This window comes from Centropristis striata, chromosome 9 (genome assembly GCF_030273125.1).
Source record: "Centropristis striata isolate RG_2023a ecotype Rhode Island chromosome 9, C.striata_1.0, whole genome shotgun sequence".
Lineage (NCBI taxonomy): Eukaryota > Metazoa > Chordata > Actinopteri > Perciformes > Serranidae > Centropristis > Centropristis striata.
The window spans coordinates 6,565,380-6,589,854 of NC_081525.1; the positions used below are offsets into that span (position 1 = coordinate 6,565,380).

The 24,475-nt window shown below is 36.8% G+C and overlaps 1 protein-coding gene across 1 annotated transcript; it reads right to left on the bottom strand.

Annotated features, from left to right (window-relative positions):
* Positions 1-15,019: 15,019 nt before the first annotated feature.
* On the bottom strand, positions 15,020-22,463 carry sirt5 (sirtuin 5). The gene is made up of 9 exons (XM_059342078.1): positions 22,368-22,463; positions 20,361-20,476; positions 20,111-20,244; positions 19,458-19,683; positions 18,676-18,763; positions 18,184-18,237; positions 17,960-18,083; positions 15,802-15,917; positions 15,020-15,710 (listed from the first exon to the last, which is right to left on the bottom strand). Exons 2-9 carry the CDS (start codon positions 20,461-20,463, stop codon positions 15,638-15,640), a joined length of 918 nt encoding a protein of 305 aa, XP_059198061.1. The 5' UTR covers positions 20,464-20,476; positions 22,368-22,463; the 3' UTR covers positions 15,020-15,637.
* Positions 22,464-24,475: the final 2,012 nt, after the last annotated feature.

The following is a 24,475-nucleotide window of genomic DNA, read 5'->3' on the forward strand; positions in this document are numbered from 1 at the left end:
AAGGCTTTAGAACATTATGCTTTTACTATATCCCAATGCTCAATCATGTCTCATAACTTGTAGCAATTTGGGGTTTGGTGCCATTTGTTACATCCGCTTGGTGCTAAAGTTAACTTTTTTTTTTTAATATTGAGATAAAAATGGTAAAAATTCCAAAAGAATACCGCTTTAAGACACCAAGTCCATCCAGGAACACCATGTATTTTAGGCGATTGGATGACCAGCACTTCTGTTCTCTAAACCAGCTATTCTCAACCTTGGGGTCGGGACCCCAAGGTCGCGAGATGATTTCTGGGGATCGCCAAATCATTTTGGAAGTCAGCGTGTGTTTTAGTCTTTTTGATCACTAAATGTCTTTTTTTGGTCATTTTGTGTCTTTTTAGGTCGTTTTGTGTCTTTTTTTGATCATTTTGTTTCTTTTTTTGGTCATTGTGTGTCTTTTTTGGTCATTTAGTGTCTTTTTGGGTCATTTTGTGTCTTTTTTTGATCATTTTGTAGTCAATTTGTGTCTTTTTGGTCATTTTGTTTCTTTTTTTTGTCATTTTGTGTCTTTTTTTGTCATTTTGTGTCTTTTTTTGGTCATTTTGTGTCTTTTTAGGTCATTTTGTATTTTTTTTTTATCATTTTGTGGTCAATTTGTGTCTTTTTTGGTCATTTTGTTTCCTTTTTTTGGTCATTTTGTTTCTTTTTTGGGTGATCTGAACTGTGCGTGTGAGATTGTGTTCAGTGAGCGGGGGTCACGGACAACATGCATGTTAAATTGGGGGTCGCGACTCAAAAAGGTTGAGAACCACTGCTCTAAACTGCTCCTAATGTCAATATATTTAGAACATATACTTGGAATCTTCACATCCTATGAATGCTCTCCGTCTCTAGTTTATGGATGCAAAATTTCATGGGGCTGTGATTATCCTAGAGGTCACAGCAGGTCATTTTATACATCAATGTCAAGCTTTACAAAAAAAAAAAAAAGGCTCTCACTGCAATAAAATGGATACTACAGGGACTAACATCATCACACATGAATAAAATTGGGCTCATTGAATCCAAAAGAGACTCAGATTTCCAGTCACACACAATATATGCAATTCCAACACTGTTTATGGATACAGTATGTAGAAATATTCAAATATAATAGGCCAAAATAGACCATTTTAAATATGAAAATTGAAATGTTTTGGCTTACACACCCATATTCAGATAACTTGAGCTCAGAGGGCCACTGCCATGTCAGTCTTTTCCTCGCTAAAAACATTGAATTGTAATTTCACCTCTTTCCCGCAAAATACCATCACAAAAAAGCTGAGTGTCAGCAGCTTCACTGTTTCATTTAATTTCCAATGTGCTGGAAGACAGAGGCAACACACAACAAAATAAAGTGCCACTGTCCAGATACTGCACTGTGTTCCTCTGTCTGCTTTTCCTGCACTCACACACACACACACACACACACACACACATACACACACATACACGCTGACACACTCACAGGTAGAGCAGCTGTTAGCCCCACATCTGATTATGTTATTGACACTGGGCAGGAAACACAAGTGGAAGCGTGCCTCATCTGAGTGTAAAATACACAGAGGACGAGGCTGCTCCATCACATTAAATGACATAACTAGTTTACATCAGCGCTGCTTTGCTGCGTGCAGGGAACAAAACTGACAGATTAGCACAGTGGAGCCTCGCAATCCATAGATCGGTTTGTTTATGTGCTAGAATTGTTAATGCAGCGTGCCAGTTTTCAGCCTGAGTTGTGTCTGAGTGTCTCTAAACCCCCGGGGTCTGTGCTACAACTGATGATTAGCATTTACATAATGAGCTAAATGTTAGCTGCTGCCTTAAACTGCTACTTCTTAGCTGTAGGGGGCAAGCTGACCTGCACAGAAACAAACACGAAGGCTTTGGGAAGTGCTAGTAGCAGCGTTAAAGTTCAAAATGCTGGAAATCTGTAAGAGATATTGTGTTTTATGGAAATCTTTTTAAAGGGGAAGTCTGGTGTTTTTCTTTCATTGTCAACAAAAAACATGAAAAGACACAAAACAATGATAAATGTATCTGTGTAAGTATTATGTGTGAGTTCAGGTCTGATATATCTTCCTCCTCTGTGCTACAGAGCTCCAACTATTAAAAACACATCAGTGAGCCACACTGTTGCACTGTGTGACATGTTCCTTCATCACCATGAACACACACACTCCTACACACACCATCCTGCTGCCATAAATACCCACTAGAGCACCAAATGTGGATTAATCCGTCGTTGAAAATAGTCCCCAAAAATGCAATATTTCCAGCTGTTTTAAGATATATAACTATATTCTTGTGACCCAGTTTTATTAATTCAGGGCCTGATCACATTTAGCAGATTGGCGTAGGTTTTTGTAACTGTTTTCAAAGAAAGCGAAGCAGAAAATGTCTTTTGCAGATAGTCGTGCATTTTTTATCTGTTGTCCGATTAGATGAATTGAGGGAAAACTGGTGTAGCCCTGTGCTATTATTTTCATTCATTCATATACAGATATTAAAATGTTTGTGTTGATAATACATAATAGTTCATGAAGTGTAAATATGTTAAAAATGTTGGATTATAAAATGTTAAAACAGTCATGTCATATACAGTTACTACCTAGTCACTTTGATTTTGCATCCTCTCAGTGGGTTTAACAGTGGTCATTTGTGTATAAACCTTCCAGTGCATTATGTGAGAGTTTGTATACTGTTATACATGCATACTTAAAGGTCAACAGTGAACTGGTTAAATAATTTCCCATTCATTACTGTGTGATAAATATTTTTTGTTATTTCAACTAACTCCCTGAAACTGACACGGATTTCGCTACAATGCAAGTTAATGACAGTCATATCCCGTAGCTATTCCATGGATATTTTTTCCTATTGGTTTGTTCCAAGTCACGTGACTTTCAAGGTCCCGGCGGTCAGAACAAAAAACATGGCGGACAGTTCTCTCATTTTTAGTGAAAAATCAATATTTTGACTTAGTTTCTGCATAAAAATGGATTTTGATCACATTTCTAGCGAGAAATATATGTTTTATTTTCTAAATATTCACTCAGTGAATGTACATAATCACTTTGTATGTTGGAATAGCCACGGGATATGATTGTCATTAACTTGCATTGTAGCCAAATCTGTGTCAGTTTCACGGAAATTTGAGCGATTCTGTGGCTATTCCATGGATTTTGAGTTAAGCAAATCCGTGGCTATTTCACGGATTTCTGTGAGACCAGGTTCCCAATTAGTCAATATTTCATGGCTACATGGGACTGGGGTTACACTGGTCTAGCTAGTCCTAAAGTAGGCCTTGCACTAGTCATGATGGAGGTGACGCTCCTGGACCAGCTGGTGGTTACTCCCAATGATTTCGCCTCCTTCTGAGAGTCTAATGTACCCAGACCAACAGATCTTTGTTTCCCTCTGTTCAACATAACATTAAAGCACTGTGTCTAACCCTGAATCTAGAACTAGATCAACTGCTCTCTGCCTCTGTTTTTTTATGCTTAAAATTAAATGGACAGACCTGTGTTATTTTTGCTGTGTTTACAAAACAACAGTTAGTTGCTGCCTTGGTTATGTTTTGTTTTTTAAATCTTTATTTCAACCCATAAACATACATAGTATCAAAATAAAAACACCTGAATCATGCACATACAGATGAAGTAGACTCTGCTTTAAGAATCATTGTGAATTTGTTTGAAAGAAGGTTTCAAAATCGTTGGCCATTATAATAAAGGTTAACCCTCTGGAGTCCATGAAAGCGCCGGAGAGCCCTGCTGTCAAGTTTTGCTTTTCTAGAAGTTTCCATATCCCATTATCGCATCAACTCTTTTTCAGCAAAGGTTAAAACTACCTCGACCAAGTCTAACATGATTTTACTGAAGTTTTTGAAGAGATTTTTTTAAATTTTGCAGTGTGCATTCAGCATTTCAATGCATTTTTAATGCAATCTTTTGTGTTTAATGTTTTTTGCTTGTTTTCATGTGTTTTTTGTAATTTTTTTGTAATTTTCTTGTGTTTTTTGTAAATTTTTTGTGCGTTTTTATGTGTGTTTTTTGTAATTGTTGTGTTTTTTGTATTTTTTGTGTCATTTTTATGTGTTTTTTGTAATTTTTCTGCGTGTTTTCTGTGTGTTTTTATGCGTTTCTGTGTTCAAAATTTTGATCCAGTAAGTCAAAATGAGAAAATAATAATCAGGTCATATAGGTGAGGTTGTACTGAAAACACCATACCATTCTTGTTAACAAGCAATCCATAGATTTCAGAAATCCTTTATAAGAACTGCCACCAACTCTTCTTATTTTGCCCCAACTAAACCATTATTTAAATAGTCAATAAGTATCTTCTTTCGTTTAAAGTAATTTGCCTTCCCGCATCTCTACCTATTTTTTTTCATAGTTACTTTGACTTTAATTCTCATTATCATGCACATCTTACAAGAAGAAAGAATGATTTACATATTCCTTTCTGTAGGACCTCTGTTGCTAAATTCTCATTTGTCTATCAAAGTGTGATGCTGTGGAATGACATAAAAAATCTAAGAGAATCATGTTGCTCTTTATATACTTTTAAGACCAAAAAAAATCCCTACAGATGTTCTAATCACCTTTGTATCATTGTTTTGTTTTTTTTTTGTTTGTATTTTTTTATTTTCATCTAGCTTTGTAATTTAAGTAAAGTATAGTTACTTATAGGTTTAAGAAGGAGGATCGCTTATAAGCCCTTTGGGCTTTGTGATCTTTCCTGCACATTTTTTAAAATCTGTTTCTTGTACTGTTCTTTCTTTATGATTGTATGTTTTTTTAAGTGCAAACAACAACAACAAAAAATATAAAAATAGTGCCACACACAAAAACTAAACAAATCTGAAATTATGCCTTGCTATCCGCTAGTGTCTGTTATGAATGTTATTGTCTCCAGTGCATTGTGGGTAAAGTAAATAGCATGTTAGTATGGGGTTTTTTTTCAGCCATTGTCAAGCACATAATTGGATATATAACTTAAAGGCACACTTTGCAGGAATTTAATGTCTCCCTGTTTGTAAACACAACATTTATACTCGGCCCCTCCTCCACAGCTCAACAAAAGTAAAAGAAAATTTCAGATTCACTCATTTTTTGTCGTTTCCTTTGCTGAATTTATGTTTTTCTGTGCTGTGTCCACTGTTTTTCTTAGCTAATATGCACGTCATGCCAGAAACACAGCAAAAATAGAAAAAAAAAGAGAGAAAATACAGGCTGATGATCAGTGTCTTTCTGCAGATACAGAGACACTTCTAGCGGTTCATAAAGTGTTGATTTTACGATTGTATGAGTCTATACATTATTTTTTTATGAAAATGCTGCATAGTGTACCTTTAAAATAAGCAGCTGCTTGCTCCAACTACAGTACAAATTAATGGCACAGACATGAGAGTGTTACTGGTCTGAACCTCGCAGTGCATCTGTGTCAAACTATTCTTATAAAACTGCAAAATCCCAGAAAAAAAAATTGCGCAGAACATCACATCTTTAATGATTCAATCATTTTAGAAGCATCATCTGTATCTCCATTTCTTTGCTCGTCTAAACAGGGAGCAAATGCTCTGCCTCTTCCTCCTCGTCCTCCTCCTCTCTATCACAATCTGTCTTCTCAAAACACAGACAGCTTGCCTGACCGCCTGGAATACACATTCGGATCTGCTTGTCACTTCATATCTCCCTTGTCTTTGTCTTCCTTCCTCTTCTCTCCACCTCCTATCTGTCTTGCTCTCTTCCTCATAATCTCTCTATCTGTCCATCTCGACCCCCTCCTATATGTGGAGCATGCTAGCCGATAGAGATGTCCAGCTTTTAATTCTTCAGCCGAGGAACCAAGGGACGACCGGGGAGCGGGAGGAAGGGTGGGCTCCACATCTAAAGAGAGGGGGCTCTAAATGTAAACAGTGGCACGCAGAACAGCTTAAAGAGGGCTATAAATAGAGCGATGGAGCAAGAGAGGGAGCAAGCAAGAGAGAGATGGAGCGAGAAAGCTTTGCTTTGCTTACGGAATAAAAATTGCTCCCGACAGTCAGGGATTAGTGCTTCCCTGGAGGATTTTCACTCCAAAGCCCAATCTGGGGCGATTGGGAAGAGCACCAGCCTCAGTCATCTTAATTCAGTTAAACCCTGCCCAACACAGATAGACAACAGAGATGCATGATGGCACGCAATCACACAAATATATACATTTATACACACACACACACACACACACACACACACACACACACACACACACACACGTTTGGTTTGTTGTAGCTGAAGGTGAAGCAGGATGAGCAGAGAGTGTCAGTTTGTAGAAAAATGGAGAATACAGAAATAGATACACACTGTCTGGGCTAGTGCAGATGCAGAGCTGTGTGTTTTGGTTGGGCATAATTGAAAGACACACACTCAAATGCTACCATGCACTAGACACACACACACACACACACACACACCACTGTGAGCCTCATTACCAGAAGATTACTCAGCACCTGATCCTGCTAAGCTTGTTAAACAACACTGTTCTGCAGCACACACACACACACACACACACACACAGTGAGGTGCTAAGAATAACTATTGTCGCACAAATCAAAATAGTGGAAACATTCTCACCACTGAAAATGGTTGATGTTTACAAATTATCAGTCTGATGCAAAATGGGGGGGAAATCACCAACTTCGGTCATTTTCAAAGCGTTATTTATAGATTTTATGCCCCCTTGTGGCCAAAAATCTATAAATAACACTTTGAAAATGACCAAAGTTGGCAATTGATTTACATATTATCACTGTCTGATGGAGAAAAATGCCATCTTCATCAAGTGACTTCAGATTGAGGTCGCATTGGATAACATCATGTGTCCGATTTAGCAGCACATATGAAAGTGGCCCAAGTTGGATTTGAAAATTCCATGTGATGTGTGCTGTTCACACTGTCACATATGAGATATTATAAGATACATGTGTCTCTTTAGCTACTAATCGCTCCACTTTCTTGATCAGCCGGCCTCTCGCTGTGTCTGACTACTGCTTGGAGTTGGTACGGTTGGTAGTGTACGGCTGGTTTCACTGAGCTTCTTGCTGGAACCAATAGCCGTATTTCCATCAACAAATTTCTCTGTGCATTTTCAACAATCGCATGAGAAAAGCTTGGTGGTAACACCAAAACTTGAAAAAAACTTTCGAAAATCGTCTTTTTATAGTTGTTATGCTTGCTTGAGGGTTTTTTTTTTGTCTTTTTTGAAAAATAGGAAACATGACAATAAATTATGGCGTAGAGAACATTTAACCCATATAACTGATCAGCTGTTTCTTCCGACATAAAAGAACAATTTTACGTTGCCCAATTGAATCTAATTCCTGAAGACATATTTTCTCTCATGGTTGGCCAAAGTTGTCCGATTAGCAACTTATTTTCTTTATTATTTTTCCTCTTTTGCTCAATCTCTTCTTTTTCTACTTTTCACTGATGGATGAGCCTACAGCAATGCATTACACTGCCATCTTCTGAGCAAAGTACGTTAATGCAGCTTTGTTTGTTTGATCTTAACCAGTTGATGGATGTGTCCCTAATTCACAATTTCTTTAATTTCAAATTTTGCTTAAAAATTCGATTAGACTTTAATGGAAACCTGGCTATTGAGACTGAACCTGACACTAAACTATGAGCTTTACAAGGCTACACGTTCTGTAGAGCTGCAATAAAGAAATTCTCTGCCCCTCATATTAATAATGAAACCATTTAAAATAATTTTGAAATATTTAACAAGGCTTTAACAAGTTTTTTTTTTCTGAGTAGATGAAAAGCTTTGCAGATAAATGTCTGTGTACACAAGTGTACGTGCAGAGGCCCATGCAGCCTGTTGCTGCTCAGCAGCGTGTGAGAAATGATGTGGGAAGTGTGTATACAGTAACAGTGCTGCAGGCTTCTTCTGCTGAGGCGCTACACACATCTCAGTTCCCACAGCAACACATTAGGACACAACTCTACCATGCTGGAGCCAGTAAACAAAGTCTGTGTGCGTGTGTGTGTGTGTGTGTGCTCCTGAACTGGACCAATTTGATTGTTAGACCTGGAACATTTTGAAAAGTGAGGACAGTTTTTGAAAGTGGGGACATTTTTGAACATCGGTGTGTCTTTGGACTGTTAAAATGAAAATTGGGATAAATTTGGTAACAGGTTGGTAAAGTGAAGGCATTTTACAAAGTGAGGCATTTCTTGCAAAGTGAGGACAGTTTTGGGAAGTAGGGACATTATTCAACCCCAGCACGTCTTTTTGACTGTAACAATATTTGGAAAGAGTTTGAATAGAGTTTGGAAAGTGAAAACATTTTACAGTGAGAAAATTATTGCAGAAAGATATTTTCAGTAAATATGGACATTTTTTTAGAAAGGATATTTTTTTTAAAGTGAGGACATTTTTGTCAAGCAAATTAAGGATATTTTTTGCAAATGTTGGGACATTAGTAGAAGCGAACACATTTTGTGTTCTCACCTCTACAAAGTGCCATTTGGGGACAAAGAACTGTACAAGTCAGGGTTAGGGCCTTAAGTAGTAGTAGTTTTCTACTGTTTTCAATGGATCAAACTGATGCGGAAAAAAGGGCTTAAATCTCCGCTTAGCATGCTAATTGTGAGATAGCACGTTACGCAGTCTGCTGCTCTAAAAGTACATTAACATGAACCCAATTAGCTGATATACTACATTGCATGTATCTCATATCAAATTATTATGGGCATAATGCTAAGCAACATGAATGTCATCCCTGAATTACATAGTAATGCAACATTAGAAGCGAATAAAGCTAAATCTCTGCTTAGCATGCTAATCGCGAATAACTGAATTTGCACATTACATGCAGACCACTACAACGTCTGCAACTCCATAAAACACTTACTTTTCATAAGGTACCCACACCATCCAGCACATAGACACTGAACAAACTTTTTGAATATTATAGGAAAATCGAACCTTGTAACGCACTTTAAAACTCGAAAGATAGGTAAGTAAAATAGACTTACAGATGAGATGAGTCAGGCGTGGAAATCCAGAGCGAATTGGGTTATTGACCAGGTGTAGGCCTGAGGCCTGTAGGCGGAGCTCCCCTAAAAGGCGTCCGATCGGAAACAGTGCAATGCCGCAATATGTCCTGGCTAATTTTCACGTATATTTGTCTCACCCCTGGTGTGTAAAGGCCTCAGTTCTTACATTAATCTGATGATGATTTCATGCATAGATTTAACATTTCAATATCTTCAAAACCCTTCACCGTACATCTGAATTTATTGTTAGATTGACTGGTGCACAGAGGAGTCTAACCTCATTAATATGTGTATCTTCTATTAATTGTAACTCTAAAGTTTTCAGTGTTGTGAATAATGATTCATACTTAAGACTTCCTCCGAGTTTCGATCTTGCACAAAGTCCTCACAAGAAGAGAAATCTAAGAAAATGCACTCACACACACACACACACACACACAGTATATATCCTACACAGTCATACTGCAGTTCCTCTGGCCAAAGTTTTCTCTCTCTCTCTCTCTCTCACTCTCCTGAATGAATAAAGTATAAGTTTTCCTGAGTGTGAATTAAAAATCGATAGCGCTGAGAGTTGCAGGTGTGTTGGTGGATGGAGGGGGAATCAAAGTTAATTCACTTTCACAGTTTGCCAAACGAATGAATAAAATATGACGCTCCAGTTTGAGAAGAAGGGGGGAAAGATTCTCTAATTGGAATTTCTGTCGGCTGAATGAGAAGTTGTAGGGAGACAAATTATTCACACACACATACACACACACACACACACACACACACACACACACACACACTGTACATTTAATCAAGTTGGTCCATTAGGTAACCCAAGGTCTTGGCATAAGCTACATCCTTGGCGGTGAGGGAATATGAACATCTACATTTATGAAAACAGGACAAAAATGCTCTGTGCAGTCATTTGCTTTTTAAATATGACTCTATATATACTGATTTCCACAACTTTATTCATGATCCACTATTACTTTGCATCTTATTTTCCCTCGTTTTAACAAACCTAACGGCTACAGAAATACAGAAAGTCAAACACGCGGCCCGGGGTGATAATTCTGAACAAACACTAATGAAATATTTTCAAATGTTTGCATAAAATAAAGCTGACAAACTTCTGGGAACTCAGCGGCACAGCCCCCTCGCAGACACATGGACAAACAGGAGCCCCCCTCTGTCCATTAGAGGTCACATGTGGGCACACAGCTCATAAAGCTAGTGGCGAGAGGGGCTGCAGCAGGAGGGGGGAGTGTGACCGTACTGACGTGGTTGCTGGTGATACAGTGACATTGACGGACATATTTACTTTTAGAGAAGAAGTCGGTGTTATTATTCCACCATCATGGTTTATATCTGTGACTGACAGGTAGAGGGGGAGTAAAGTATTCAGATATTTCACTTAAAACCCCTATGTGACACATTTTCATGCTTTTCTTTCACTTTCCAGAATGTTCTGGCAGCAAAGTTTCCATGCATTACAGTGAATGACCGTAACACAAAATGACATGCAATAAACAGGGCAGACTTAAATTAAAGAACTACAGTATCTAGCAATATGGAAGAAGGAGTTGATGACTTGTCTTGGACTGGAGAGATTGACATACATTGTTAAAGGTAAACAGGAGTTTCCTTGGATTTGGGACCCATCTATGTCATTCCTGACCAATGAAACGGATAACACTGACTGAACAACAGGTTATGAAATGATCCTGCCTTTTATTTTATTGTTTTATTTATTTTGCTCCACTTTAGTCTTATTTATTTCATTTTAGTACTTATTTTCCATTAGTTTAATGTTTGTTGTCACTGTCCATTTTATTTACTCACTTTCTTTATCTGTGTGAATGAATGTATGTTTGAGGGGATATAAATGAAAATGTTTGTACATTCGACATAAAGTTTGATATGCACTTGAAACTTCAATAAAAAATATTGTTAAAAAAAAAGAATTACAGTAAAATTTTGGTATCAAATGTTCATTTAACAGTGGGAAAACAGACATTGTGTTAAAATCAGTTATGGGAAAAGTATTCAGATCCCTTGCTGCAAAATGACTCCACTACAAATTAAAGTCCTGCATTCAAAAGTACAAAAGTATCAGCATCAAAATGTACTTAGAATATCAAAAGTAAAAGTTATGCAGAATATTTATTAAATTTATTATTAGGTTATCATTATTTATGCATTATGTAAGCAGCATTTTACTCTTGTCAAGGTAGGGATATTTTTCACAAAAGTGAAGCCAAAATGTTGCAGATACAGTCATTGATGGTGATGTCATTTAGAGCAAGAATCTGTGCATCCAGTATCGAGATCCCACATAAGAAAGCGCCCGCCAGACCCCATCACAGCCCAATATGAGCTGTCAATCATGACGTTACACCGCCATTTTATCAAATAACTAATTAAAACCAAACTTATCAGAAAAACTGATACTAGAACAAACATTGACGTGATGAAAACTACCTCAAATGACAGAAAACATCATTGGGCAAAATGTATTTGATGTGTTCTTTGTGTTTTTAGTTTGTCTCATGTCCCATTCACTAACATGAAGGGGTCGGGGTTTATGACCTATACTGCAGCCGACCACCAGGGGGCAACCAAGATGTTTTGGCTTCACTTAGGGGAAGCTGTCATGCCCTATATACAGTCTATGGCCTGGCTCTTCCAAAAAAAATGTCTCCCTTTCAACAACTCTAAAACTCACCAATTAACAAATTATATAATTTTTGTGTAAATTTGTAAGTGTAAAAGTATTTTTGTGTAGGCTTATGCACAAAAAAACTCCTTTAAATTGTAAATTGTCTCCCAAAATAGCTAAAATGTTCCATAAATAGACACTGATGAGGGGCGGTGTTTACCGAGTAAAAGATGTATTTACAGACTCATTACACTCTGACCTACATTTTTTATTTTCCTTGCGTCGCTTTTCTTTCCCACCTTATTTCCCTCTCTCATATAGCCTCTCTCCTCTCTCTCTCTCTCTCTCTCTCCTCTCTCTCTCTCTCTCTCTCTCTCTCTCTCTCTCTCTCTCTCTCTCTCTCTCTCTCTCTCTCTCTCTCTCTCTCTCTCTCTCTCTCTCTCTCTCTCTCTCTCTCTCTCTCTCTCTCTCTCTCTCTCTCTCCTCTCTCTCTCTCTCTCTCTCTCTCTCTCTCTCTCTCTCTCTCCCTGACAGGCCTCGCTGGCAGTACAACTCAGATTGGTGTGAAATCACCGCCTAACAGGCGGGAAATTGGCTCTGTTATTTTTGGAGCAGAGTCATGGGGGACCGTCGGACCATCATCCTCTCTCTAATGAGCAGGTGATGGAGGCGTAGCTGGGGAGGGAGAGATGCACAACGTCTCAAACACCACACAGATGGCAGATGTACAGATGAGAGCAGAGATGGAAAACACTTCTGCAAAAAGGTAGCTGAGAGGTAGCAGAAAAGAGATGAGGTGGTGTGATGCGGCCAACATGAATATCGGAATCAGATTAGCCAAATATTAATAACCTCCGCTGACATCAGCCTCTTCTGCAAATGAACATTTACAGAGCTGGACTTGGACTGTGCTCAGTGTGTGTTTATACTGAGATGATGAAGTGTGGCGGGGGGGTTGGTTGGGGCCGCGAAGGGAAGTGTCAGGAACAATACCGTCTTTAGCCAAAGCACAACATATATCAGGGAACCGACAGAGCAGAGAATTTCCAGGCTTTTTTTTGCCTGATGTAGCGCCACAGCCTGTCAGATGTAGCAATACCCCTTAATCAAAATCCCGTCATGTTCTAAATGGATCTTTAACACAGTAAAGAGCTTTGTTGAAGGTATAGTATACCTTTATTTCAGGGTATCTCTCTCTCTCTAAAATGAGTCCTGCAGCTCTATGGATTCACCACAAACATGGCTATGAGTGGAAACAACAAACAACTCAAAAATGTCTTTTGTGCAGAATAGCACAGTTGTTATAATTAAAAAAAACGCTAGTTGAGTTTATCTGATAAATAATTTCTTACAAATTGGAGTAAATTGGAATTTTTTAACACTTGTGTCACGAATATTGGGGGGAAAATTTTGGTCTCTACATTTTATACATATTGAACTTGTTGCAGTTTTCCAGTTTCTCCTGTCCTCTCCTCTCTGCTCTGTGTAAACAGATTCTCAGTGAATATTTGTCACCTGACCGGATTTAATGTTTTTAACAAGATCAAGCTATTCTAAACACTTTATCTTTTTGACGACATTTTAAATAAGACATGAAGAATAAAGTGATTTTGACAAAAATATCACAATATTTACCATTGTTTTGATTACTTTCTCTAATGGTGCCTACAGTTCAAGGGCCGTTATAAAGTTCAAATTTCGATGGTAATGCACTTATTTCTAGTTTCTTTCTACCACAAATAGTGTATCTTTGGTGATCCTTCAAAGAAAATATACATTTCAAGAGGGTTAAAACACACATCGGTCAACGTTTATGTTATCATACCAAACTTATATTCGTTCAAAATTAGTTTCCCTGTTTTGGAATCACTGCTATAAAGGATAGTCCCATAACAATAATAATGCAGTAGCGGCCTGTGCATTGTGTTTATGTTGAGACAATGATGAAGTGGGGGTTGGGATGGCTGTCGACGTGTCAGGTACGATCACATCTTTAGCCAAAGCAGAACGACGGCCACAACAGAAAACATATAGAGGAGCGTACAGCTAATAGACACTCCTACACTATGACCATCAGCACCACACACTGCAGCAATAAACGGATCATTTCTGATTCACACTATTGCATCATTTGCATCTCATGCAGTATTTTAGTTTCCAGATTCTGCAGGGACACTTTTATATTTTATACATTTATTCATTTCACATGAATATGCTGTTTCAATCACATCCTGTACAAACATCTCCTCATGACTGGCTCAGAGTGCACAGTCACTGGTTTCACTGGAGCTTTTACACACACACACACACACACACACACACACACACACACACACACACACACACACACACACACACACACACACACACACACACACACACACACACACACACACACACACACACACACACACACACACACACACACACAGTATTCATCACGGTCCATAAATTATAAATTCAGGCTACAGTGAATTGATATTGACACATGCACACACACATCCTTTGAGTCTGTTTTTTCTCTCAACTCTGGAGGTGTAGTAGCGTCCACAGCAGTAGCTAAACACTGCCCCCTACTGTCTGTCTCCAGTATTCACTTGATGCAAAAGGAGTGATACAGTTGGCCTACATGTTGTTGTTTTAAATCTATAGTCAACTAGTGCAGTGCCCGTAGGAAGTATGTTTTTGTACAATCAATGCCACAGTACAACGGCTGCAACTCCATAAAATACTTACTTTTCATAAGGTACCACACCATCCAGCACATACACATTGAACATTGATATTCTCTGGAAACGTTTCAAATATTATTGGAAAATCTAACCTTGTAGCGCACTTTTAAACTCTAAAAGATAGGTAGGCTAAATAGACTTACAGATGAGATGAGTCAGGGTGTAAATCCAGAGTGAATTGTTTTACTGACCAGGTGTAGGCCTATCACACAATGGGGCGGAGCTCCCCTAAAAGGCGTCCGATGGGAAACAGTGCAATGCCGCAACACGTCCAATGTAAATAATGATATTTTTAAAAATTAATTCAAAAATATTCAAAATCGAGGATGCACACATTCATGCCATGCGCAAGCAACATTCGAAATCTTAGGTCAGTCTGACTAACGGTCAGCAAGATATGCCCTATAGACACACATCAACACACACACAGACGCTCCTTGCTTTTAGATAGATGTTAAATATTCAATGTTGGAAAAAAACATTCCATAAAAGAAATTAAATCACAGGGTTTGTACAGACTGTAAAGAATAATTTTAAGCACTTTTCAAGGTACCAGAAACAAAAACGTCCAGAGTTTAAAGCCTTTATCATCACATTTATATCACTATAAAACGGTGCAGAGGAACAGAAAATAAACACTCCCTTTTAATTTTGGCACCCATGTCAGTCAAGCTAGCTCCAACATCATGATGTCGGGGTGTTTCAAATTTTAAAATATTTTTGGTTTACATGAGAGACTGTGCAGATGAAACAAAACACACAGATTACATTGAACGTCAAGCATTTTTCAAGGAGTATGTTCAAAATCAAGCCTACGTTCTATCCCTGCAAACAAAGATTAACATGAAGCGCTTTCCAAAATTTGTACAAACCCTGAAATCAGTTAAATCTGCCATCATATCCTAATTGAAAAAAAAAAGATTAAAGCCAGAGACCACAAAGGCAAGATTAATCAACTTAAATCAAAATGTGTTTCTGACTATTCATGATAGAATCGACGTACTCGTCAGTGTGTATTTTATCCATCTGACAGCTTGATCAAACAGTTTGTCTTTGGATTTAAGGGCTTTATTTTACCATTAAATAATGGGCTTTATAACCCATTTTTTTCGTATTTTTACCAATAAAGTGTGTGTTCCAGTATTAAACAGTCTGGTCTGTGTGGAGCTGACATCCACGACTCATTTTTAATTTGGTTCTGTTTCGTGGCGTGCCAGCGCAGCAGGTAGCGTGGTCCCACAGGGGCCGTGGAAGTGGAACCTGCAACACACAGAAAAAAAAGCGAAAATACTGTCAACGTGACAGAAATGAGTGATGATCTATGACACACGTGACATTGGGTGAAACGTACTTGAAGCGCATGGTGGCTGGCGTGTTCTCCATGTTGAATTCTGCCACGGGGACTCCTCTGGCCGCCACCTGAGGAGCAAATAAGGCCGCTGGATACACGAGGGATGACGTGCCAACCTGCAGAGTGAGTGAGTTTATTGACAACTTTAATAAAGAACTTGATGCATTACATTAAGGAATATTGTAACTCCCTCCAAGCACCAGGCAAACGCAAGTCGGTTTCCTTCAACTGATCCACCTTGAAAACTGCACATAAATTATAATGAAATAAAGGTTAAATCAAATTCATTTAACATTACATTCCACAAAGTAAAATACAGATAAATGAAACAAAATACCTTGTTGGCTGCATTCTACATAAAGGGAATTATATTTCATCCTTAGTCTTCTTTATATTAATGATCAGTCTCTCTTGACAAACAATTCAATCTGAACCATTGTTCATGCTTCCCGGGAATTCTGCTCTACCACACACACACACACACACACCCCCGAGAGCAGCCAAACGAGAGTTGGGTGACTTAGTTCACCTTCAAAATTAAAGCATTATAATGTATACCAAATAAAGTAATATTTAAAGAAACGAATACAACTTAAATTAATTCCTTTATCTGTTGCAATAAATTGGCAACAGTTACAAATATCCTTTTGCATATATTCTTCTATTCTAAATCATATTCTGTAAATAATTGCAAAACTGTAGTGCTCTTTTCAGTTCTAAACAGATTTGTAGTATTTTACATATTTTACTGTAATTTTTTTTTTTTAGATTTAAGATTCTTAACTTGCAGTTCTTACATTTTCCTTTTTCGCTTTCTTTGTTTGCCCAGTTTCCAAGAGGAACATCTATATTAGTACTAATTTAGTCTGCATTAACCATTTATTTAACTATTGGTTTAACGCAACAGTTATTTTTAACTTTTGTACACTAGTAAATTTAACATCTAAAACTTTGATTTTCTTCTATATACCGTGAATAAAATGGTATATACAACATTTTTTTTAATACAACAAAGACTTTAAAAGTCTGCAGCAGCTTTTAATTTAGCCAAAGTAGGTTTTTATCCCCTCCAGGTGTGTGTATATGTGTGTTTCTGTGGGTGTGTACCCACTGCCTTAATATTTTTGTGTACATTTGTTACTGTATGTCTAATGACCTCTTATGGTTGTTGTGAGTAATAATTACGTTTTATTATTAGTAGTATAAATTCAGATTACTTACCTTAAATATTCTTCGGAGGCACCAAATGTTATATATTTTAAACATGGTAATTATGAAACATTCCTATTTAAAGCTAAGACTTGGTTTCCTGTTGGAAGTGTTTGTCGTGCATGATTCATTTGAGGACTGTCAGAAATTTTAAAAATCCAATGATTATGACTGTTTTTAAAGTTTCTAGCTATGATAAATGCTCTAATTATTTATAGATCCAGGTTTTTTATCAAATATCATAACATTTATGCAATTATTTATGAGCATAATAATAAAAGAAGCAAGTAATGCAACTCAAACAGGCCTTGTAGAACCTGATAATGTAATAAATTCCTGATAATGTAATAAAAATCTGCACTTGAGTCCATTGAAAATGTAATAAAACCTGATAATGTAATAACTTCCCGATAATGTAATAAAGTGCATTTCCCAATAATGTAATAGAGTATAACATTAATGGGAAGTTATTACCTTATCAGGTTAGCCTTCATTTCGCAAGTCCTGATAATGTAATAATTCCCCAATATTGTAAGAATTTAACAGCATGTTTATTAACTTTTGACCTGTTCATCCGTTTTTCACAAGCGAGGTATCCATGACACACGAATGCATTCAACAGCTTCATGAAATCTAAAGGTGCTTGGTGTTATACTTTATACATTATTGGTAAAAAAGTGTATTACATTATTGGGAAATGCACTTTATTACATTATCGGGAAGTTATTACATTATCAGGTTTTATTACATTTTCAATGGACTCAAGTGCAAATTTTTATTACATTATCGGGGTTATTACATTATCAGGAATTTATTACATTATCAGGTTCTACAAGCCTTTTGAAGAAGTGAAGACCGGCCAAAAAAAAATCCTCATTCTGTTTGATAAACACTTGTCCCGGTCCCCACTATGTTGGAAGTACAAGAACGCACACACACACACTCTTACCACAAGGCAGAGGTCACAGCTGTCCAACACTTTCTCTGCGCTGGTGAGGATGTCCGAGTCCAGAGTCTCTCCAAACCAAACCACAGCTGGTCTCAGGAGACCGTGACAGCCTTTCTCCTCACACCTGAAAAACAGAGACACACAGACACACACACTTTGTCAAAACAAATAGCCTCATTTAAAAAGAGCAGATCACTAAAAGAGAAGAGGACTGTGTGACTTACCTGGGCAGGTACTGAACTTGGATCCGGGCGTCATCTGCATCTTCGTCCGGAACTCTGAGTTGATGATTCATTAATGTAATTTAATAACCACAAAAAGTTTCTATCTGACATCTATATATTTTTTTCATACTGTATGGTAGCTACACAGTGCACAAATAAATTATAAAACATTACAAATATGTAAAATCCAGTTTAGGTAAGATATGGTTGACAATTTAATCCGTTTTCATTATGAGATCATTTGCAGCATTACTGTTGTCTTTTATTATTTTTCACAGCAGAGACTAGATTGATTGAGTTATTGAAAACATGTATTTTAACATGGCAGATAAATGACTTTTCATTTCAGTCACAAATTTTCCTTTTCTGGAGTTATTTTGACAACATCTGACAAACTCAAATGAATATGATTAATATCTCTTCTAACGTATTTTCATATTGTTGAGGAAAAAACGGTCCGATTCACCAAACGGCACCAGTTTAAGCTCTTACCCTTTTCCCTCCAGAGCGGCACAAATCGGGCTCTTGTGATTGGCTGCTTCATGACCGCAGCTCATACAGCGTGTTCTAAATAGACTTCCTATTAACAATACAAGAGACAACAGATTAGAACTAAACAAATGAATTGATTAGTCAGACTTATTATTAAATTAAATTATTCAACATTACTTTTTTTTTTTTAATACATATCAAATAAAAATGCTGAATATTTGTTAGTCACAGCCTCTCCAGTCTGAATATGTGCATTTATTAATTTATGAACATTTTTCTGCTTTTACAACCCATTTATGCGCTGAATGAAGTTTTTTTTTATTTTGATGACAATTTTAAGCTTATATTTGTTTGTTTGTTTCCTGATGGAAGCAATTGGCATGCATGATTCGCCTGAGGCCTGTGAGAAATTTGAAATTCCAATGATAATTCCTGTTGTTACAGTTTCTCGCTATGATAAATGGTTTAATTTTTTGTAATTTTTGGTTATGTTAAGAAAAAATGGCAACCTGCTGGTGATTGAAAAACTACAGATGGTCTACAGATGGAAGGACAAAGAATGATTTGCTCAACTAATTATTAAGGGCTATAAAAATGTTGGAATATTAAGAAATGTGCCCATCACAATTTCCCAACATCCAGAAAATCCTCAATGTTCAGAAGCTGGAACCAGAGATTGTTGGCATTTTTGCTTCACAATTTACAGTTTTTTTTAGTACTAAAATAGTTAATATACTAGTAAATTCAGCTGGCATTAGGTGTCTTCAGTATTTTTTACTTGCCGTGGAGTTCAAGGATGTTTTTGGATCCGGCGCGGTGGTGGAGCTCGTCAATATTTTGAGTGACGACTGTAACCGTACGTCCCTGTTTGCTCAGCCGCTCCTCACACTCTGCGATGGCGAGGTGGGCGGGGTTGGGCTGTTTTGTGAGCATGACCTCACGGCGGTAATGGTAAAACTCCCAAACACGAGAGGGATTCCTGGAGAAGGCCACCGGTGTGGCAAGTTCCTAAAAGATGAAAATGTGACAAATTGCCATTAATACTGACCAATAATTAGTACTGATTGTAAAATGATTTACACTTTCACTCCTTCTTGTACAAACAAGCAGCCCAAAGTGCTTCAAAGAGCAAAATTTAAAGAATACAAATAAATAGATAAATAAAAAACAAAATAAACAATAATAAATACAATTTTGCAAGACAAATTTTTTAATTTTTAACGACAATTTTATTTTCACTTTCTCATGAGGTCCTATCTCAGAGTATGTTGTTTTATGAAAAAAATGTTTTAAAAATCCTGCAGTTTTTTGGAGGCTATTGTACTGTCATTGAATTGCATTATAACAAAAGGTGTTTATTAATAAAGGAGGGCTAAACAACAGAAACGCCTTTCAGAATAATGTTATACAGTACAATAATAAAATGCTTGCATGCCTGTGCTTCCCATTTCCTCCAGTAGCCTCCTGCTCCTCTGAAGGTGGGGACGCCGCTCTCCGCACTGACCCCAGCTCCAGTGAGAATGGCAATATTCTGGGCCTTGGAGAAAATCTCCCTGAGGGCTGCCAGGTCTGCACATAAACATGCCCAGAAACACAAATACATAAACACACTAAAATGACAATAATAGAACAATTGTAGATCAGGATGAAGATGTAGACGAAGCTGTAAAAGAATAAAGACGGACCTGAACTGGGCCTGGCCATGGCTTGACGGCCCCGCAACCTTTTCAAGGAGGCATACAGGTAAGAGTTTATTAAGCCTCGACAAGTGAGCTGGCTCAAAATCATCAGATATCGGCTACTAGGGAAGAAAGATATGACAACATTCACAATTTAAAAAAAACCTCTGAGATGAAAAGCTGAGAAGCTGTGAAAAACATTGCAAATATACACACTTAACTATACATTTTTTATTTACTGCAACAATTTTTTGGAATCCTGGTTGCAAACACAGTGTTATTTTTCTTCCAAAAACTACAATCTAGACTTTGATAAGACAAGGAGATATGTATTAGATATGTCATTTTGCTGCCATCTTTAATTGAATTTACCAAAAAAAAAAAAAAAAAAACATTAATTACGCAATAAAAAAAAAAGTTTGTTGGGCAGCTGTTGCATCAGCCTCAAGTAATATTTTTCTGTCAATCTTGAAATAGCAGCTGGCTGGCAGTGTGGTTATTTTTCATGTGAGGAAGGTCAGTGAAACATAAACAAGCACACAGCTAGCCTGCTAATGCTGTAAAAAAAAAACAAAGCTAATAATGTTAAGTGGTTTATCCAGCAATAAGGTAATATAATAACAGTTTTGCTGCTTTATAACAAGCATGGATGGCACTTAAATGCAAGTAACTGGCTTTAATATATGTTATTCGCAAAGATATACATGTGCATTGTGCAAAGATATACATGTGCATACTTTTCCCCCCTTACTATTTAATAAAAAAATTAAATCAGAGTTGCAGGTACAGGTTTTAAAACTTAATCTTTTGCACAGTGCTTTCTTTCTCCAAAAAATGCAATCTAGACTTTGACAAGAAAGAATCAAAAATGTCACTTTGGGCTGTCATCTTTGATTAAATTTACAATAAAAGAAACTTTGGAAACGCAACAAAAAGTGTTTGTTGAGCGGCTCTTAAGGCTCTTGCCTTAATGACTATTTTTCTTTCAATCTTGAAATGCCTTTAACCCTATAAAGCCAAGTGTATCATATTAGATACAGTTATTTTTGAGACCTCTGCATCATCAAAAACCTGATGTATACATGTGTTGAAGATAAACAAACTGAGCAACAAATTGCACAAAAATACCAGATATAGCAAAAATGATATGCAGGTTCCATGAGTGGATCAGTCATTGCTGCATTAAAAAACTTCATATCTGCAGATGTATGATGTTGTTTTATATGGAAAAAATATGTATTTTGCATGTTTGAGGAAAAAGGAAAAGTCAAAGTCTTAACAGGTTAAAAATGTTAGGGTTTATATGTTTTTGTTAGTTCGAGAAAAACAAACTGTGAGCAACAAAATGCACAAAAAGACCTGATGTATCAAATATGATACAAATTAGAATTCATATATGCAATTTATTTATTTCTTAAAATTCGTCAGCAGGTTAATAAGCACTCAGTTTTTACAAAAATTGAATTTTCTGGCAATTATTTCATGGTTCAGGCTTTATAGGGTTAAAACTGAGGTAAGTGTGATTAAAATGTCCTCAAGTGCTTTATCTCTCACAAAAACATCTGCTTGGTCTTAAATGTGAAAGCGACCTCCAGCTGGCTCGCAGTGTGGTTATTTCTGATGTGAGGAAGGTCAATGTGGCGTTATAAAGCTAAAAGGTCACCTGAGTGAAACAAACAAGCACACAGCTAGCCTGCTAATCCATTCTAATCACCTATTATGACATAAACAGGGGTATTAAGTTGTTTATTCAGCAATAAGGTAATATAGCAATCATTTTCCTGCTTAATAACAAGCACAAACGGCACTAAAACGCAGTTAATTTGAAGTTAGCTGACTTTAAAATAAGCTAACATTATGCTAACATGGTGAGCAGGCTAACAGCCGGTATCCAAGCAACAGCAGCAGCGTCACATTCCGCCGTGAAGTTTATATCACGTGCACATGTTTGCGTTAAATAATTCCAGGAAGAAGCAGTGACAGAGTTTTGTTTTGCTAAAGCTAACTAGCTACCTGAAGCCAGGACGGTCAGCTGGAGGAAGCAGGAAGTCGGTCTGGAGTGTGGATTTGTTGTCTGTGAGCCAATGAAGAGTTTCAACGAGGTAAAAAAAACAAAAAAAAAAACACGATGGGACCAGCAGAGGGAGCGTTTGGACTGCAGGAGAGGATTTGACTGCATTTCGTCACACTGTTAAAATAATCGCCTAAGTCATTTTTTTGTCAAAATTGTTGTTGTTTTTTGCCTAAATCATCTCCTCATGACGCCGGCCACCTATGATAAATCGCCTACATCCTCAGTTGATCAGATTTTTTTTTTTTTTTAAATTTAACCTTTATTTAACCAGGTTTTGTCCCATTGAGATCCAAGATCTCTTTTTCAAGGGAGACCTGGCCAAGAACGGCAGCACATAGAACGTTTCAACACATAGTCACAAACATTGGTCAAAAAATACAAATACATACAAAAACAATTGAATTGGAAAAAAAAATGGTTAAAAGAGTTTGCACTCAAATAAAACATCTACACTCCTGAAGTCTGGATGTGATGGAATTTAACATGGATTTGAAAACATTTAGTGATATCAGGCTTTGGAGTTTGAGCTCTTGTTGCAATAAGTTCCAAGTATTCGGAGCTGAAAATCTAAAAGCTTTCTTCCCTAACTCTGTTCTGACATTAGGAACCTTAAGATGACAAAAGTCCTGGGAGCGGAGACTGTAGGCCCTATTGATCATGTGATTTTACCCCTTTAAGATCATCACTTCTTTGACAATTTGCCACATTCATAGTCATCAGATAAAAACCCAGCAAAGAAGAGCTAGAGGGAGATTGTTTAGTTATCAGTTTAGTTTATCGGTGTTTTATTGTTGACACTAATATTGGTAACACTTTACTCTAAGGTGTCTATATAAGAGTGACATGAGCGTGTCATAAACATGACATGGGATGTGTCATGAACATTAATGACACTTTGAAGTAACATTAATGCTCATGATACTTGTCATGTCATGTTTCTGACAGGCTTGTGTGACTCTTATGTAGACACCTTCAAAATAAAGTGTTACCATATCTTGCTTAAGTCACAAAGGCATGTTCAAAAAACTGCCTAAGTCATTTATTTCTCTTAAGTTACATAATTTACACACAGTGTTATTACTATGCCAATACCCATCCTTTGTTACATCCTTTTTGAGTGAAATGATCAATAAATGTCATATGTTACACTTTTGGTGAAGTTTTTTGTGTTTCCTGCAAAACTTGAAAAAATGTGTTAGGCGATTATTTTAACAGGGTGGCAATATTTGTTTTTCTACTTTCTCTACAAAAAATGTTTCCATCTAATTGAGTTAAGTAATTCTGACATAAAATTGTCTAAAAATGTCTATAACTATAAATTATTGAGTTGACTTAATTTAAGTTTGTGTCATTAATGTAATTAACTAATTTATTGCTAACCACTACACCACCATGAAGCCCTATTTATTTTTATAATTATTATAATTTATAATTAAGTTTAATCATGTCGACTGCTTAGAATGTGTTATTAGAAACAAAACCCTGCATCAAAATAGACAACAGAAAAATCTGCATCTGGAAGCTCTCTGAGGTAAATTGAATTAATAGAGCTGAATTGAACTCACTTAATTAGCATCAAAATATACTTGAAGTACAAAAAGTACAGGTCCATTTTAGAATAATGTTTATTGTATTAGTGATTAATTGTTGATGCTGGTGAATAATATCAAGTTCATTATTTACTTTATATAGCCTACTGTGGGGTAGCTTGTGATCAATAAATAAAATCCCAATATTGTCCATAGAATAAAATAGTCCACATTTACTTTGCTGTGTTGTCCTGTTTACTGAAACAATAGTGAACCCATTGAACCTGTACACAATCATTTTTATTCTCTTACTCCACTAGAGGCCAGCATTGGCTCAGTACAATATAAGCATCATTTTAACTCAAGAATATGTAAATACTTTGCAAAAGCTTTATAAAAGGAAAAAGCAGCCACAGTTTTAGTCAATATAGTTGCTTACCTTTTCTTTACTGACTGACAATACTATTGTCAAAATATCGTGGCCAGTTTTATCATGTTTTCCATCATGAATTCCATAA

Excerpts from the sequence above, each read along its gene's own strand:
- sirt5 (XM_059342078.1), bottom strand. The coding sequence starts at position 20,463 with ATGATTTTGAGCCAGCTCACTTGTCGAGGCTTAATAAACTCTTACCTG. Across the intron at positions 19,684-20,110 it reads GGAGGAAATGGGAAGCACAG|GAACTTGCCACACCGGTGGC; the intron begins GCATGCAAGCAT and ends TTCATCTTTTAG. Across the intron at positions 15,711-15,801 it reads CCAGCCACCATGCGCTTCAA|GTTCCACTTCCACGGCCCCT; the intron begins GTACGTTTCACC and ends TGTGTGTTGCAG.